General features: G+C 48.0%; 2 protein-coding genes across 4 annotated transcripts in view; one reads left to right on the top strand and one right to left on the bottom strand.

The window, feature by feature from the left end:
- The window catches only part of PAIP2 (poly(A) binding protein interacting protein 2), a 22356-nt gene extending 17213 nt beyond the window's left edge, over positions 1 to 5143 (top strand). The window contains exons 2-4 of the mRNA XM_045794565.2: positions 149 to 307; positions 1672 to 1851; positions 4128 to 5143. Of these exons, the coding sequence (XP_045650521.1) occupies positions 170 to 307; positions 1672 to 1851; positions 4128 to 4184 (375 nt within the window). The 5' untranslated portion in view covers positions 149 to 169 and the 3' untranslated portion in view covers positions 4185 to 5143. The remainder of the gene's footprint in view (positions 1 to 148; positions 308 to 1671; positions 1852 to 4127) is intronic.
- On the bottom strand, positions 1417 to 17535 carry SLC23A1 (solute carrier family 23 member 1). 3 transcript variants are annotated; one of them, XM_045794563.2, is made up of 17 exons: positions 17332 to 17535; positions 16140 to 16201; positions 15366 to 15500; positions 14744 to 14901; positions 13961 to 14049; positions 13729 to 13796; positions 13372 to 13553; positions 13140 to 13260; positions 12692 to 12848; positions 12228 to 12375; positions 11569 to 11674; positions 11261 to 11390; positions 11018 to 11161; positions 10460 to 10555; positions 8133 to 8186; positions 7920 to 8027; positions 1417 to 3637 (listed from the first exon to the last, which is right to left on the bottom strand). In XM_045794563.2, exons 1-16 carry the CDS (start codon positions 17411 to 17413, stop codon positions 7939 to 7941), a joined length of 1821 nt encoding a protein of 606 aa, XP_045650519.1. In that variant the 5' UTR covers positions 17414 to 17535; the 3' UTR covers positions 1417 to 3637; positions 7920 to 7938. The 3 variants fall into 3 exon arrangements, with proteins under 3 accessions (XP_045650519.1, XP_045650520.1, XP_045650518.1); XM_045794564.2 differs by lacking the exon at positions 8133 to 8186; XM_045794562.2 differs by having other exon boundaries at positions 7920 to 8186; positions 17332 to 17534.

The following is a 17535-nucleotide window of genomic DNA, read 5'->3' as shown; positions in this document are numbered from 1 at the left end:
AGGTGAAACTTCCCAATTGCTTGATTTATCATGTGCATTAATATGTCATGTGCATCTGGTACCTAACCATTGATGCCTCGTGGTAGTAGATGCTCATTAAGAACTGAAAGAATGACAAAATTAACTACTGTTCTTCTTTGAAGGTTAGAAACGACAACTAACGCCAACCATGAAAGATCCAAGTCGCAGCAGTACTAGCCCAAGCATCATCAATGAAGATGTGATTATTAATGGTCATTCTCATGAAGATGACAATCCATTTGCAGAGTACATGTGGATGGAAAATGAAGAGGAATTCAACAGACAAGTTAGTTTTTTGTACAAACATGATCTTTCTCATAGCCCATGATAGCCCTCAGTATAATTTGTACTTGTCCCGGTAATGTGTTTTTTATCTGGTCCCTTATATGTGAAATATATGGGTGTATATGCCACCACTCCTATTTTATTTTTTATTTGGATGCTGATTACTACGAGGTTTATCTGCTCGTTGAAATAACTTTGGGAGCTTTTTGCAGGGTCCCACCCCAGATATTCTCATTCAGCAGGACTAGGGTGGAGCCTGGAAAATTTGTATTTTAGAAGCTCCCAGATTGCTGGCACCTGCCTGATTCAGTTGTATGCGACTCTTGATCTCAGGTTTGTTGAGTTCAAGTCCCATGTTGGGTGTAGAGATTAATTAAAAATAAAACCATAAAAAAAAAATCTCCCAGATGGTTCCATGTGCAGTTAGGTTTGGGAACTATTGCTTGCACCAATCAGATTGCTCTTAAGAGAATATAAATCAGGGGCGCCTGGGTGGCACAGCGGTTAAGCGTCTGCGTTCGGCTCAGGGTGTGATCCCGGCGTTATGGGATCGAGCCCCAGATCAGGCTCCTCCGCTATGAGCCTGCTTCTTCCTCTCCCACTCCCCCTGCTTGTGTTCCCTCTCTCACTGCCTGTCTCTCTCTCTGTCAAATAAATAAAAATAAAATCTTTAAAAAAAAAAAAAAGAAATAAATCAGGAGCAGACAGGCATAGGTACTAGGGTACAGAATTGTGCTGTTTTTTCACCTGAGGTTCTTAATTTGCTAAGCCTGAAAACCTGACACCACTGTTACCCTTAGAGAATGCTCATACATTGATGAATGTTGTCTTTTATTCCCACATTTCTGGCATCTGTTTCCATCTTTCGTCTAGTTCCTCCCTGATCATGGCTTTGGTAATCAGCAGCCAGCTTGATCTCACCATATCCAGTGATGGCTATTCAAGAGTAAAACAGTGTAGTCTTAGTTCAGTGAAAATTATTTGGGCTGTTTTTGATTTGTTTTTAATTACCCATGCCCCAACCCTACGCTCTACACAATTTTAGTCATTTTGGGGTGGGTTTAGGGTTTGTGTAGTTTTAAAGTATCACAGGTAATTCTGACCAATTCCTCAGTGAAAACACTCCTTTATTTATTACTTCCCCACTACCCTCAGTGGGAAAAAGAATATTCTGCTAAGACAAATAAAGACAGCAAAACCCGAAACAGATCTTCCCTAGTCTGTTTCTTTTTCTTGGCACAGGATCAGAGGAGAAGATTACAATATTGTGGTTTTAAGTGCTTTAATTCAAGATATTTTAAGCCGTTCCTAGTGATGTCTTAACCAAATGTGCTATAAATTATCCTTAATATATTATAAATCCAGATAGAAGAGGAGTTATGGGAAGAAGAATTTATTGAACGCTGCTTCCAAGAAATGCTGGAGGAAGAAGAAGAACATGAGTGGTTTATTCCAGCTCGAGATCTCCCACAAACTATGGACCAAATCCAAGACCAATTTAATGACCTTGTTATCAGTGATGGCTCTTCTCTGGAAGATCTTGTGGTAAAGTTATTTTTCATCTTTTTAAAAAGTAGCTCATCTTTCCCGTAAGTGGAAAAGGCAGCAGTCATCTGTTTAAGAAGGGTTCTACATTACTTCCCTTTCGGAAATTGTACTACTTCTTACTGTGGAAGCAGGGGCCTCCTGGTCTCCTCATTTATGACATGGAGTGACTTCTGGCAATACTCCGGGGCTAGTCTCAGACTACTAGCAGACTTCTTGCCACTGCTTTTCGTTTTAATAACTGTGTTGCCCTAGGATATGTAAATGTCTTAAAGCATTAATCGAGAAGAATATACAGTCTGTCCATGTGACTTGCCTATACAAAAGTAGCTTGATGAAGAGGTTTTGCTCTTTAATTTTGCCTTAAACATTTGGCGAAATTTGCAAAATTTTATCTGAGAGGTGAAAATTTGGGTTTTTTTTCCTCTGACCCAAGATTTTCATTGAGTTACCCTAACTCCCGTTTGGAACTGAGATTTAATAGGAACTTTTACAAGCTCTTGGCAGAAAAGGAACACAAACCTATTTGCATTTTTAGCTATTCTCCATGTCTCCTTGCTGGGGATGGTATATTTGCAGTAAAAGGTTTTTTAGGAATTATGATAAATGAGCATTAGTACTAGGGTAGAACCTGATGAGTTGTTTGCTAAAATTACAATATAATGATTTGAAGTCCTAATGTTGACCTTTCTGACCATATTGACAATCTCTAATTGCTTTTACAAGACAGTTCTCTGGAATTTACTCCTAGACTCTGAAGTAATTTTTGCAGTTGTCTTCTTCTCACTGTGCAGTGATTTCCTACCCTGGCAATACATCATAATTACCTGTGAAGCATTAAAAACAAAAATAAGTCCCTCAGCTGCATCCCAGACTTGCAGAATCGGTTGTCTAGGCATGTTAATTTTTAAAAAGCACTGCTAAGGCATACTGCCAGCTTGCCCCATCAGGTATTTGGGAACCATTCTTCTAAAGGGCTGTATGGAGAACATAGAAATTTACATTGTAGTCTAGACTTGTTGCAGTAAATGACAGTAACCCAATTGAGATGTGTGATATGAATAGTCTGTTGAGATATGCTTGCTTATGGCTACATTAGTCATTCCACAAATAATCCTGGTTGCTCTGATGAGTAAAGTCCTTTACTAGTCATAATGTATAGCTTTAATATGGACCCGGTATAATTGCCTAGAAACTGGTTTGTTTAACTCAACTTGGTCTATTTGAGATTATTGTTAATTCCCTCTCATTCTTTTGTAGCTGCCAAAAGATTACATTCAAGAACACTGATTTTTTTATTTAAACCTCACACTTTTAGATATAATTCCCTTGAGAGAAGTGAGACTATATCCTGTCCAAGGAAATGGTCATATATATAAATTATGAAACTAAAATTAAATTATTGCTCCAACATGTTATTGGTCTTAAAAGTAAGTGATATAGGAGGTTCAGATTCTATCTAAAAGCCTCTGAGCATTCCTACATTTCAGGGCCTGGAATACATCTTGATTTCTTTTTATCTTTTGTCACCTGTGGTGAAAGCAAATGTCTAGCTATTCTCAATATGCTGACATGTCTGCCTGGGAAAATAAAGATTTAGAGGTATGGAATAGTGGCTCTTAGAGACTTTGGCCCATTCTTCCCCTAACTTAGGCGAAAAAAGAGTCCCAGAGAAAGTGACTTATCCAGGCTTTCATAGGAAGGAAGTTAGGACCAGCGCCGAAATTCCATCTTAGGTCTTCTGATTCCCCATGTAGTTTTCTTTTCCTGTTACAAACCTTGCTCCCTGTGGGAATTAGAATACAGCAATTTTAGAAAGTTAACTCCATCTTTTCAGTGAGGATCATGAGCAAAATTAGGCCATAAACAATTCCCCAAACCACTATAATCATCATTTCAACACTTGCTTAATATATTTGCATAGTATGAAGCAGTTAAATATCATAGTCAAATGAACAGGATGGCTTATTCTGTGACACCTTTTTAGTTTGTGTGAAATTAGTGGGTTTCTGGTTTTTTCACTTTAGCAAATTTAATTTCAGTTCCTACTCTCTCTTTAGAAGGTGATATGTTTTCATATAAATATGTAGTTTACATCTGGTTCCTCCTTTCCCTGCTATAGGTAGATTTTTGGGGCTAAGTTTCACCTTACAATCTGCGTTCTTTTGTTTTATGTTTTTTGGAAGATATTTTTGCATGTGGATCTGGGTTGAATGCTTCTGAGTATCTGAAGCCATCTGTTAGTGAACTTGCTTTTTTATGTACTTATTTTCCAGGTCAAGAGCAATCTGAATCCAAATGCAAAGGAGTTTGTTCCTGGGGTGAAGTACTAAAATATTTGAGTAGACGGGGCCCTCTTTTGGTGGATGTAGCACAATTTCCACACTGTGAAGGCAGTATTAGAAGACTTAATTGTAAAAGCTCTCTCTTGTCACTGTGTTACACTTATGCATTGCCAAAGTTTTGTTAGTCTTGCATGCTTAATAAAAGTGCTGAGACTGTTATTAAGTAATAAGCTGTCAAACATTTACTGAAAATAGAATTGGCCCCATGGCTTGATGTGAAGACAGCGAGGAAAGAAGCACCAGTCAAGTTGTGACAAAGCACCAAATTAAAATGACCTCTAAATCTTAGTGAATTGTCTTTTTTGAGGCTAAACTAGTCCCTTAGGGTTAGCAAATGCTAATGTCTAAACTTTTTAAAAAATGAGTACTAAGTTCTAGTTGTTAGGCCTATTTCTCAGTTCAGACTTAAATTTGCATTTGTAGCTATCAAAAAGGATCTCCTTTTTCTGAAGAAGGCCTTGTTAGTTAATTTGAAATAATTCTTTATAGACAAGTATGTCTTGGTTACTGAGGTTATAAGGTAGTAATCAGATGAGAACTAGTCCTGGCTTCGATGGTATTTTCTCACAGAAGAAATAGTGAATTCTTCCAATGTTACATCTGAGGGAGGATGTAATTTGAGAATTGCATCATCTTCTAAGGCGTCACTGCATCATAGCTATGCCTGTGTGAAGTGCAGCATGTGACCCACCATAATCCAACTGAACAAAGTAATGGTAACATGATTTGAGTGGTGCTTTTCCTTGCTTTGTTAACCATCACTACAATAGTCTACAGCACAACTTTTCTTTTAACAAAGCTAGAACAGTTTTGGCTTCTTAAACTTCATACTTGGGTAGGTTAAGCTGCCATACGTGTTCAGTGTGAATAGTGTTTAAGTTGAAAATATTGTAAAAAAATTATATTTTTTCAAAAATATTTAAAAAAATAAATAATAGTAGAACTGAGCTGATGGTTGTGTTTCTTGGTGCTGGAATGCACTCTCCTGTGGTGATTGATACTCACTTCAGTGTGGGCTCAGTACTGCAGGACAACCCTGCTGGCAAGATTTGCTAAGAGAGCAGGCTTTATTAGATTCCATAGTGTCAGGTATGTCATTATGCATGTATCTGTCCAAAATACAGCAGTAAAATAAACCCGATATCCCCTTCTGTAACTCACCTGTAGTTAGTGTCAGGGCAGTTGTGGATACCCATGTTAAGAAACTTTTTGGCTGACCAATATAAGGATAACCTTACTCTAGTATAATCGCCATTGGCCTCTGCCCTTCACAAGCCATTGCTGGTCTGATTGGACTCATTTGCTATTTTGATTCACCTGGACCATCCCTCACGAGCTTATTTATAATATGTGACTAATCTTTATTTTGGGATAGGCTGTCAACCATCTAGCAATTCTCTGGTTCTACATACAAATCTGCCTCATGGCCCTGCTCAGTTGTTGATAATGCCTCTGCGCTTTTCTTGAGTTTTTGGGCTCAAAATTTAAAGGGCCATGTAGTCCGTTCTGCCTCACATTCTCCGGGGGGGTGGGGGGAGTGTGTCCTTTGGTGTGCCCAGGTGCCCCAGTATTTCTTAATATCTCCCTTAACGATAAACTGAACAGGTAGGTTTTCTGTTGTTGTTTTTAGTAATCTTGGGGTGCCTGGCTGGCTCAGTCACTAGAGCATGGGACTCTTGATCCCCATGGGCTCGAACTGATGACCCTGAAATCAAGAGTCACATGTTCTGACAGAGCCAGCTAGGCACCCCAAAATAGGTAGATTTTTAAGAAACTCTGAAGCAGACATAATCCTACTTGGCTCTCTTTCTTTTTGGAGCCATGATACAGCCAGTCCCCTCTGTCTTTAACAGCTAAGTACCACAAGTGGCACAGCAGGCTGCCAAATTTATGAGGCTCACATATCCTCTCTCTCTCAGCTCAGATGGGGGCAAATGAGTTCATTTCTACATACTGCCAAATTACCATAGTGCAGTGTAATTGGAGATTATAAACTTGAGTTAACTCGAGAGGCATTGTAGCCTAATGATTAAGAGCAAAGAATAGCCAGACTTCCTGGATGTGAATCCAGTGATCATGGACAAGTCACTTAACCTTCATGTGCCTTAGTTTCCACCTGTTTAAAATGGTAGTATTGGGGCGCCTGGGTGGCTCAGTCGTTAAGTGTCTGCCTTCGGCTCAGGGCGTGATTCTGGAGTTCTGGGATCGAGCCCCATGTCAGGCTCTTCCGCTGAGAGCCTGCTTCTTTCTCTCCCACTCCCCTGCTTGTGCTCCCTCTCTCGCTGGCTGTCTCTCTCTTTGCCAAATAAATAAATAAAATCTTTAAAAAAATAAAATAAAATGGTAGTATTAACAGGGGCACCTGGCTGGCTCAGTCGAAGACCAGGTGACTCTTGATCCTCAGGGTTATGAGTTCGAGTCCCATGTTAGGTTTAGAGATTATTAAAAATAAATAAAGAGGCACCTGGGTGGCTCAGTTGGTTAAGCGTCTGTCTTCGGCTCAGGTCTTGATCTCGGGGTCCTGGGATTGAGCCCTGCATCAGGCTCCCTGCCCAGTGGGGAGTCTGCTTCTCCCTCTGCCCCTCCCCCTGCTTGTACTCTTTCTCTCAAATAAAATCTTAAAAAACATAAGAAATTATTTTAAAAAATACGAAAAAATTTTTAAAATGGCATTTATAAGTGTCTGTCAGGATTGTGTGATTAATTAATACACATCAAGCCCTTAAGAGAGTCCCTGGCACATAGAAAGTTCGGTTTAAGTGATTGTTTTTACTAAAAAAAGGAGAGTTCTAGGCTTAGCTCTCATTTTGTTGGAACTTTTTTTTTCTTTTTTTTTAAAGATTTTATTTTTTATTTATTTGACAGAGAGATAGCCAGTGAGAGAGGGAACACAAGCAGGGGGAGTGGGAGAGGCAGAAGCAGGCTCCCAGCAGAGCAGGGAACCCAATGCGGGGCTCGATCCCAGGACCCTGGGATCATGACCTGAGCCAAAGGCAGACACTTAACGACTGAGCCACCCAGGCGCCGTGTTGGAACTTTTCTTGATTGTCAGGGAAACTGCACATTAAAACTGCTTAGCTGTTTAATTGGAGAGTCAGGCATTTGCATTACAGGTAGAGATGGAAAGTTTCAGAGCATCAACTATTCCATTTTGAAGCCCTTTGGACAGATCATCCCATCAGGCCAATGCAACATGGTTTTAGGGTATTTGAAGTCATCTGTTTTGATTTTAGGGATTTTTATGTTATCGCTACTGAAATAAGGCAGCATATATGAGAGGATTTTTCCTGTTCTTGTGCAGTGTATTTCTCAACCTATTTCATGTCATAAAGTGTTGTGGTTTGGCGGGGGGGAGGTTTGTTTGTTTTAGCACATTGGAGTGCAAGGATGGGGCTACCTGTGGCTAGAGTTTATGGCTCATGGGCTACAGCTGACCCATTTCCTGCCTAGATAGTGAGAAGGCTGAAGGGGTCAGTATGTCAGCATACTTGTAACCCCTTAGTGACCCACACCAGTTGGGAAGTTCTCTCATTATGAAATAGCTAAGGAATTCTGCTCAGAATCCATATACTGACTTTTTACCCAGTCTACCGTTCCCTTGAAGACTGTCAAATAGGTCACAAAAAATAGAAACTGAGTGGTTTTGTTTTTCTTCGATTAAAGTATAAGAATATTGTTATTTTTCAACCCTCCTACAAAAGACAGTCTTAACACACGTCCTACCTTTCCTAGGAGTAATTTTTCAGACTTTGGTGCATGCAGATCCAATTTGTGTATTTTCTGGAGTGTCTTCTGGAACTGGAAGCTGGGTTTTTGACCTTGGTGAAAATCCTTTGAAGACGGGGCAGATAGGAATGTATTTCAGAAAGGCAGTCCTTTTTACCATGCTCATCCCTATGGGGAAGTCATAGCTCTTGAGGTTGGTAGACATCTCACTGTTGGCATGGGCCCCAGCTTTCCACTGTATCAGACCTCGTTCCTCTGGGCTCCCTGAAATACATTACTGAGGTTAGCAGGGTCAGCAGCCCTCCATTACTTTCCCTCCATACCTCCATAACCTAGTTCTGAAACAGATTTCTGGAATCCATTGTCTTCATTCTCAAATATTTTCTGGGACTGAAAGGTTACTGAATCCATGATTTCTCAGCTCTTAACTTGGCCAGAGCTCTAGGAAACCCTAAAAGATACTGGTTATAATTAGTACTATAGTGTGCCAGACTCTGTGCTAAGTGCCTTAATTTCATTATCTCATTTCTTCAAAACCTACCTCTGGAAGGTATATAGACACATTGTACACATTTTTATGATGAAGAAACAGGCAGAAAGGTTAAGTAATTGTCAATTTACATCTTTAATATGGGGCTAGCATGTGCTAAGCTAATGAGGACCAATAGTGCCCAGTCGGCTTTGGGGGCAGGGAGGGCTATTTAGAAACACTATAATCAGTATTGATATTCAATATTAGGATTCCATATTTGGGAAATAAACTCGTTTTTATAATACAAAACTCAGAAAGTCAAGCCAAGTAAAATCTTTGTTGGTAGTGTGTATACACAAAAGATAATTTACGTATAGGGGAATGCTCCCTCAGGAGGTGGGGGAGGGGTGCATGAGGTCTCAGGCTTTCACAAGAAGGCTGGGGTGAAAGAAGTCTGATGGAGTGTAAATATAGCGGAAAGAGGTTTCCACTAGCCCTGCTAGCATTTGCTGAACTAATTTGCCCTTCTAAGTTTGGGGTGTAGATGGGGAAAGAGCAAATGCCAAGTGGCCGGCCCATCAGCAAAGTGCCCATCACACAGAAGAAAGTGTATGATTCCATGATTAAGGCCTGGCTTCTGATTTAGCCAGACCTGGGTGTGATCAGATTCCTCATCCAATGCACATTGAAGGACTACTGAAGATTATGTGGCATAACCTGTATAATAATCCCTGGCAGAGATGGTTGCTGATAGGCAGTTGGGTTGAAGGATGGGGATGTGAGGAACTCAGGCAGTCTGAGGCTGTTCACATCTGGGTAGCTTAATCCAGCTATCCAGATCACAAGCCCCTCTGTATACAGCTGTTCACCTGATGCCTTCCATCTCCCCAGATTCCCTGGGCATTGAGGCGGCCACTTCCTTGTCTCTGGTCCGCAGCCTGGCTTCCTCTCAATGGGGAGGGGCGCCATTAGCCCATGGGGTACCTGCTACCAAGAGTTCTCACATCATCTGGTGCTAAAATCTCTAAAAGGGCCATGGCACCTAGGCCCTTCCTGCCCGTGCTCCAACCCTACAGCTGTGTTTAGGCTGGTAAGTGGTGGGGGAATGGAGGACCATCATCCTGGTACTCCCATCCCTCTTCTCCTTGGACTGATGCAGTCTTTAACCTCTGCCTCCACAGAGCTTTCTCTGATCTTCCAGGTCCCCTGAAACCCTCCAACAGAGACAGTATGGTGCAGTCAGTGGCTGGGACACAAGCCATAGACTGCATCCAATGGACTTTGTTAAAATCTCAGATTTGTGGCCTTTTAAATCTGCAAATGTTGTGAACTTTGGTGAGTCACTTAACCTCCCTGATTCTGTTTCCTTGTGAAATGGTGTTGCTAGTTTCTGCCTAACAGCATAGTTTTTGAGAATGAAGCGAGACATACAGTTTCATGCCTGACCCATAGTAAATATTTGGTAAATGTTAACTATGTTTGTTACTCGTTAGAATATGGAAAACTCGTTATTCGTTATTACAACTGGAGGCATTTAGTTTTTATATTTTATAGGGCACCTAAACATGGGCCAGGAGGGTTCTCAGGGGCCCACACCAAGTATCCTCCACAATTCTTGGAAAAAGACCCAATACCAAAGAGAACATTAGGGGCTCTCCTAGTAGTCAAGCGTGACAGGCTGCTGGCAATAATTGGAGTGGGTTTTGCCACCCAAACTGATGCTTCATTTGTATCTGCCCTAATGGAAGAAGGCAAAGGCTCCCAAAGGCACCCTTCCACCTGATGGCTATCAAGAAATGGAGAGGAAACAACTCACAGGGCCTGGGAATGGCTCCCCTAGACCTACCCTCTTCAAAACTTGTAGGGCATGTCCGTGCCTCTCTCCAGCCAGGGGTCTCTCCCTCCAGCCAGTGGGCACTCCACCAGCCCAAGTGTCCCTGCTTTTCCTTGCAGGGCCTGCATTGCATGGGTCCTGGCCACACTTCTGGTTGAGGGGCTGGCCATCTGTTGGAGTGCGGATGAGCCCAGCCTAGTCCTGTGTGTCCCTCCCAGTGCTGACCCATACCTGGCACTGTGTTGTCCAGTATGAAAGCGAGGCACCCACCCACGAACATCTCTGTGGTCAGCAGCACAGTCAGAATCTGGTCCACTTCAGGAATGCCTGTGGAATAGGCCAAGGGCCAGTGGATATGCCGGCCTCATCTGGAGACCGAGCTTAGGGAATTCGTTCCCACTTGTGCAGCTTCTTGACTTCTTTGAGCAGGCAAGGAGATGAAACGGTACAAATACCAACTTTCACACCTATAATCCCAGTTTTGTTGTCTTGGGACAGATCATGTAACTTCTCTGCGCCTCGCTTTCCTCCTCAGTCACATGGAGAGGACAACAGTATCTGTCTCGTGGAGCTGTTGTGCATATTAAATGAGCGCGTGTAAAGCTCCATGCCTGTCCATAGACAGCGTCTTAGTAAAGAACAGCTGCTGATTGGCTTCTCAGCCTCTGCTTCACATCCAGAGTTGGGCAGGATTTGTGGCTCTGTCGTAGGGTGCCTTTGAGGGAGGGAGCCGTGCCCAGAGCCCACCACACGTCCCCCACGCCCGGACATTCTGACTAGCATAGGTACCTGTGTTGATGGCGCCGGGATTGGACTCCAGGTAATTGGGCAGCGTGAGCCCGAAGAACATGGAAAATCCGAGCACGAACAGGTTGCGGGAGGAGTTCATGTCCACGAACTGCAAGTTGGACAGCCCCACAGCCGTAATCATGCCTGAGGGCGCAGGATAACGGCTGGAGCTGCTGTGCGGGCAGGGTGGGCTCCACCACTCCCAGACCGCGCGGAGACCCCCGGCCCGCACGCGGCACTCACCGAAAAGGGTGCAGAACATGCCCCCCAGTATGGGGTCGGGGAGCGAAGCAAAAAGGGCGGTGAATTTGCCAATCGTGCCCAGGACTAGCATGATGCCGGCACCATACTGCACCACGCGCCGGCTGCCTACCTGCGGGGAAGCCCGGGGGCGGGGTTAGGCCCTGGGGGCAGAGCCGGGCGGGCTGAGTTCCCCGAGGGAAGGCGGGCGGGGCCGGATACGAAAGCTAGCGCAAAAGGGCCCAGGCTCGTTGTGGGGTTGGACCGCTCGAAGACGGGGTGGGGCTTTGTGCGGCTCTGGCTTGTGGCACCTTGGTAATCCCTAGAACGCCGATGTTGGGGCTGGACGAGGTGGACCCGTTGCCTGTGCCCAACAGCCCTGCGATAATGCAGCAGATGCCCTCGGTGAAGATGCCCCTGTCAGGAAAGGGTGAGTTGGAGGCTTGGTCTAGCCTCTCCTTGGCTTGTGTCCACCCCATCCCCACACCCTGGGCGGGCTGCTCGCCTTCTTGGGGACTGTGCAAGCTGCAACTATCTGTCCGTAGTACTCCCCACTCCAGGCCAGAGGTAGATCTGGGAGCCAAGAGCCCACGTCCAAGCGCTAGCCCCAGTGCCCTGGAACTTACTCCCTTGGGTGACTCTGGGCTTCAATTTCCTCATCTGTAAAATGGGGGTAATAAGGGTACCTGTCTCACAGAGTTGTTAGTAGATTGCATAATAGAATGCACATGGAGGGCCAGGCACGTTGAAGATTGTCAACGACCACAGTTACCCTTAGGCTTCATTATCTCAGCTACTCCAAGCGCTCTGAATGATGAGAGCATCCCCATTTCATAAGTATGGAGAACGAGGTCTGGAAAGTATTAGTACTTCACCAAGTCCACACCTTTGGGACTCAGCCCTATCCCTACATTTGCTCTCTGGGTGGCCTCTGAGAGGATTAGCTATGGGAGAGGGCAGGTGGCCATACCTGTTGATGGCATGTACTGGAGGGGGTGGGGCACCAGCCAGGCGGGCACAAGCATAGTAATCCCCGATGGACTCAATGATGCCCGCCAGTGTGGCACTGAACATTCCCAGAACAGCAGCTGCAGTCACTGTAGGCAGGCCCCACTGACCTGGATCAGGGGGAGAGAGGAGGGTGGATGCAATGCCGCTGGGTGGACCAGGGAGGGGACTCAGCAGTACGTGGGGGGGGGGGTGACAGTGGGGGTTAAGGGACCTCAAGCTCGGGTGGGAGCTACACAGTCGTGGGAGCTTATTTGGGATCACTTGGATTCCTGAAGCTGGAGTGAGGCTTTGAGGAAAACACTCTGCCTGGCACACTATAAATGTACAGTTAATGCTAATTATATCATCAGCAGGACTGGTATCATCAGGGGCCTCATGGATGGTCTCAGCTGGAGGCAGAGGGGGCCAGGTGGCATGGCTCACAGGGGTAGGGGATGCGGATCCAGGGCGCGATAGCCATGATGTCCCCTCGTGCGTCCGTCCGTGCCTGGAAGCCATAAGCTGTGGGGTCTGAGGGCAGCACGTTCGTCAGGGTCAGGATATAGCAGAGCAGCCACACGGTCATGATGGCCAGCACAATCTGAAGTGGGGTGGGGTGAGGGGAGCGCTGAGGGCCCTGGAAGTCTCAGTCCAGGCTAACCAACCCTACCTCAGCGCCAGCCTCCACCACAACCCCAGCCCCAAACCCAGCCTTCACCCCTGCCTAGCTCAAGCCTGGGCCCCGATACCTGCTCTACCCTGGCTGGGACCTCATCTGTGCTCTGGCTCTAGCTCCTCTGCTGTCCCGGACCTGCCCCCCAACCTTTGCCATGGACGCAGGTCCAGCCCCTGCCCCCGTTCTAGCCCTAGCCACCGCCTGTCAGCTCCTCACTGGAAACATCTTGAAGATCTGGATGCGGAAGAGAGTCAGGCCCTTGCCCCAGCGGTAGACAGGCAGCAGGAAGGCGAGGTTACGCAGGTACTGGGAGAAGAGGACGATCAGGAGAATGGAACTGGGGGCAGAGGCACAAAGGAAAGACGGCTGGTAGGCTGGGCTCGGGAGAGGACATGAAGGGGGTGAAAGGGCTGAGGTTGGGCAAGGATCAGGCCTGGTGCCTGCTCACCAAGCTGAGATGCCCCAGTGGGAGCCAGCTCGGTCACCAGCAGCTTGGAAGACAGAGAGGCCAATGAGGGAGACAGTGGGGGTGACCGTGAGAGGTCCTATGTAGCTGAGCAGGGCCCCAGGCAGCCCCATCAGCCCGATCACCACCTCCACTGTGCTGGACACCATGATTGCACCCTGGACCTAGAAAAGCAAAGATCAGCTATAAGTCACTATACAGAGGCTATGACCTCTACATTAAAAAAAAAAAAAAAAGCTTCTGGACCACCTCCTCGAATCCCCCAACTCAGCAGTGGCCCTCACTCCCATCTAGCCCCTCCTCAAGTCCAGGTCTTTTCTACCCCAAGTGCAAACCCACCTCTCGTATCCGTGGATGCCAGATATGAGAGGTGTTCAGGGGGAGACTCCAGTTACCATAGATCTCCTCTGGGAGCAGAAACAAGGACACACACATGGCCAGGGAACAGAGACAGAGAGGAAGAGAAGATGCTGCCATGAATGCACCCAATTGTCTGGAGTTGGGACAGTTGTCCAGACTTCCGGGCTCCTGGGCCTCCCCTCTCCAGCACAGCCCCCAGAAGTGTGCCCACCTTCTGGGGGGCATTTCCATCTCTCCAGGGCCAGGATGGCTTTGGCTGGGACCAGAAATGCAAAGGCGCTGGCCTGGAACAGAGGCAGCCTGGAAGGAGAGGCACAGAGTAACAGGGGTGGGGTCAGGGATGGGCAAGGACACAGAGACAGGAGAGATGGGGAGAGAGGAGCACCGGGAGGAGACAGAATCACAGCCAGAGGCAGAGACACAGAGGGACAAGGGACAGCGCAGAGATGAGAGAAGTCACTGCGGCCCCAGCATGACTCTATTAATTTGGGGGGCCCAAGGAAGAGAACAATGGAGTCCTTAGCCCACAACGTTCCCCCTTTCCTTCTCAGCCCCAGCTCCTGCACTGTGAGGAACCACACACAAGGAAGGAAACAGCTCAGCTCTTGCCTCCAAGCTCCACTCACAACCTTCCTCCATCCTCCCACCACACAACCGTCTTTTGGCCACCCAGGCCTTGAGCTGTGCGCTTGGGGCAGGGGCCCCCGGGAGGATGGGCCGTTGAAGAGGCCCACACAGAACCTCAAAGCCGGGAGTGGGTGGTCCCGGTTACCCAGAGTAGGCCTTAACTCTTGCCTTCGAGGAGCCTCGGGCGCCCAAGGCAGGATCCCAGCTGCCTGGCTCTAGGGCTGGCTTGGGAAGTAGGAGTAGCAGGTGGGGGCAGATAGCAGCCCCCCGCACCCCCACCAAAAGAGCCCTCAGAGAAACCACCTGCTCCTGCTGTGTGGATCGCAGTGTATGTTGGGGGTGGGGAGGCGGGGCCAGGGCGGCTCACCGGATGCCCACCGTGGTCTGGATGAGGGTGGTGATGCCCACGCAGGTGAAGATCGTACCGATGAGCTGGCTGACCATGTGCTGGTCCCGGCCCACACACAGCGCCTCAGCCAGAAGGAAGGGCACAGCAATGGTGCCACTGAAGCATGTCAAGTAATGCTAGGGGAGGGGGAGAGAGTGCATGAGGCAGGGCGCCAGGGCTCACAGGGAAACAGGGCCACCCGAACGACCCTCATGCCTGCCTCAGGGGGTCTGAACCCATGCTGCCCCTGGCAGGGTGCTCGCCCAGGCCTGACATTCCTACAAGGGATTCCCAGAAAGCTGCCGTTCAGCTCTCTCTTTGGGGTACTAATCTGCCCCCAAGTTATTTCTGTGGCTTCTGTGGAGTGGGTCCTCTCCCCTGTGACTGACCTTCTGCCTGGCAGGAGACACATATTCCCAGGGATAATCTTCTCTCAGCCCCATCAGAACCCCCCTTCCCCATCCCAGCTTGGTAACAGTCACTGTTGTTGACCTCAGGTTTCTCTTCCTGTTACCCAAGATAAACTCGTTGGCCAGGAAGGGTGCTGGGATCCTGGGGAGCATGCAGAGTGGGGGTGGGGAGGCCTTGCAGGGAAACCCACCTGGAAGCCCAGCAGAATACACAGGTACCAGGGTGGCACATCCTCGATCTTGTACAACATGTCAAACTTGGGCTCTGTGGGCAGGGGGACCATGGGATCCCTCGTGGAGTTCCCTGCAGAGCCCAGAGACTCATGCTAGGGCAGCAGAGAGAAGTAACTCAGGGTGGAGTGAAGGGGACCAGCAAAGTCCATTCCGCCCCAGAATCAATCAGGTGGCCTGAGTGGCCTGTCAGATCCTCAGAATGGCGTCTGAGCCCCACCCTCCCTCTCTGTTCATCCACCCAGCTGTGTCCGGCCTGGCTACCCCTGGCTCCCTCCTCACATTCCTTTGTGCAGGCATGAGTCCACTGTGCGGACTCCTGGAGGCCTTGGGACCGGGGCATTCAGGTCAAGGGGATGGGCCCCTAAGTCAGAAGGCCCCAAGGGGCAACAGGAGAGGGATCCAAGGGGGCTGAAGTCCATGAACAGGTCCTCTTGGGCAAACTCTGGCCCCACCCTTGCCACTTGGAGGTCCTTGGGGTTGCCCTGGGGGTGGGGGTAGGTGGTCCCTGCTGGCCCTCAAGCTGGAGTCAGCCAGTCCCAAAGCTGACGACTCCTGCACCCTCCCTGCCACCCACACCCCATCCCCCATTTGTTACTTTCAGCCTGGGATAGTCACTCTCAATCAAGTTCATCAGAACTTGTGTCTCTGCCATCCCAGGGGGAAGGCATGAGCAAACCCTCTAGCTCCCACCCAACCCTGCCCTCACCCAGCTCCCACCCATTCCCCAGCACCTGTGTCCGGCCCTCCGGGTTCTCCTGGGCCCTCATCTTTGGAGCACAGTTGTGAGCGGTTCCTGAGGAAAAGAGGGGATGGCTTTACAAAGGCCAAGGAGGACTTTAGTCCACACATCAGACATTGTTCGAAGTAAATCTGTAACCAGATCTCCAGCTCTGATTGCGAAAGGCAAACCTGGGCAGAGGTAACGTATTAACTCTGGCCATAGTGGTAAAGGCCACCCAAGCCCCGGTCACATTTCCCTCCCGAGCACGCGCCCTTCCCTGCCTGCACCTGAGCCTGGGCATGGGACCTGTTCTTGTTTCTAAGAGAGGGCCAGGGTGGAGGTGAGGAGTGGACAGTTCGCCAAGCCCCGGGTGAACGGCAGTGGCCCTTAATAGGTAGCGTTCTGAATGAGACTCTTCCCCACTTATTAGTACCAAGTTAATAATGATCATCATCAGAGTCACTGTCCTTAATGAGGAACGACTGCATGTCAAGCAACTGCTATGCATTCCCGTGTTTAACCCCAGGCATTAGGTGGTGGTAACCTCTTTTACTGCTGAGGAAACAGATCTAGGAGATGTGATCTGACTGAGGCCACACAGGTAACAAGATTTTAGAACATGATTCTATAAACTCAGGTGAACCTGAACTCCTGAGTTCATGCTATAAATCAGCCATTAAATTCAATAAAGGGCCGCCTTTCCCACATGGCCACATACCCCTCAGCGTCACAGAGGCACAAAACAGATGGGCCACTGGAGGACAAGCTGCCCAGGCTGGCCCAGCCTTGCCTGTTCCCTGTGTCAGGACAATGATTCCCTTCCCCTCCCAGTCAGGACTGGCTGCAGAATCTGCAAAATGAAAAGTGTGGGAACCCCTTCCTAAAGTACTATTAATTTTTTTTTTAGTATTATGAATTTTGATACAGCAACAGCAGAGTATTAAACCAGATTAAACCGTACTTTCTAAGCACTGGGCCCTGCGTGAGTACATGTCACACAGCCGCTGAAGCCTGCCCTGGACTCAGCCTGTCTTCTCCTCCCGGCAGGCCCACCGGCCTGGCCATGCGGGTCAGAGTTGGCTGAAGGGGCCTGGGGAGGCTCCGAGGAACTGGGGCTCCTCAGCCGGTGAGGATCGGGCCTAAGGTTCCTGGTTCTGCTCCCCTCTGTGCTGCCCCAGCCCAGCCCCCCAGGGCCCACCTACTTCTGGGTTGTTGGGCCCACGGCCAGGCCCCGCTCCAAGGGCCCGCAGGCAGCCGGGCTCTCCAGCTGGACAGCAGCTTCATGCTACGGCCGCAAATCCGTCCGCCTGTCCGGCCTCCAGCTGTCCCCCTGTCTGCCAATCTCCTGCTCTGCTTCCTTGGCTCCTGCTCCCAGGTGTCCCAAAGTTGTCTGACCAGTTCGAAGC

The sequence above is a fragment of the Ursus americanus genome, chromosome 5 (assembly GCF_024610735.1).
Source record: "Ursus americanus isolate L20-20 chromosome 5, mUrsAme1.1.p, whole genome shotgun sequence".
In the NCBI taxonomy this organism is placed as follows: domain Eukaryota; kingdom Metazoa; phylum Chordata; class Mammalia; order Carnivora; family Ursidae; genus Ursus; species Ursus americanus.
This window is presented reverse-complemented; position numbering and strand designations above follow the sequence as displayed.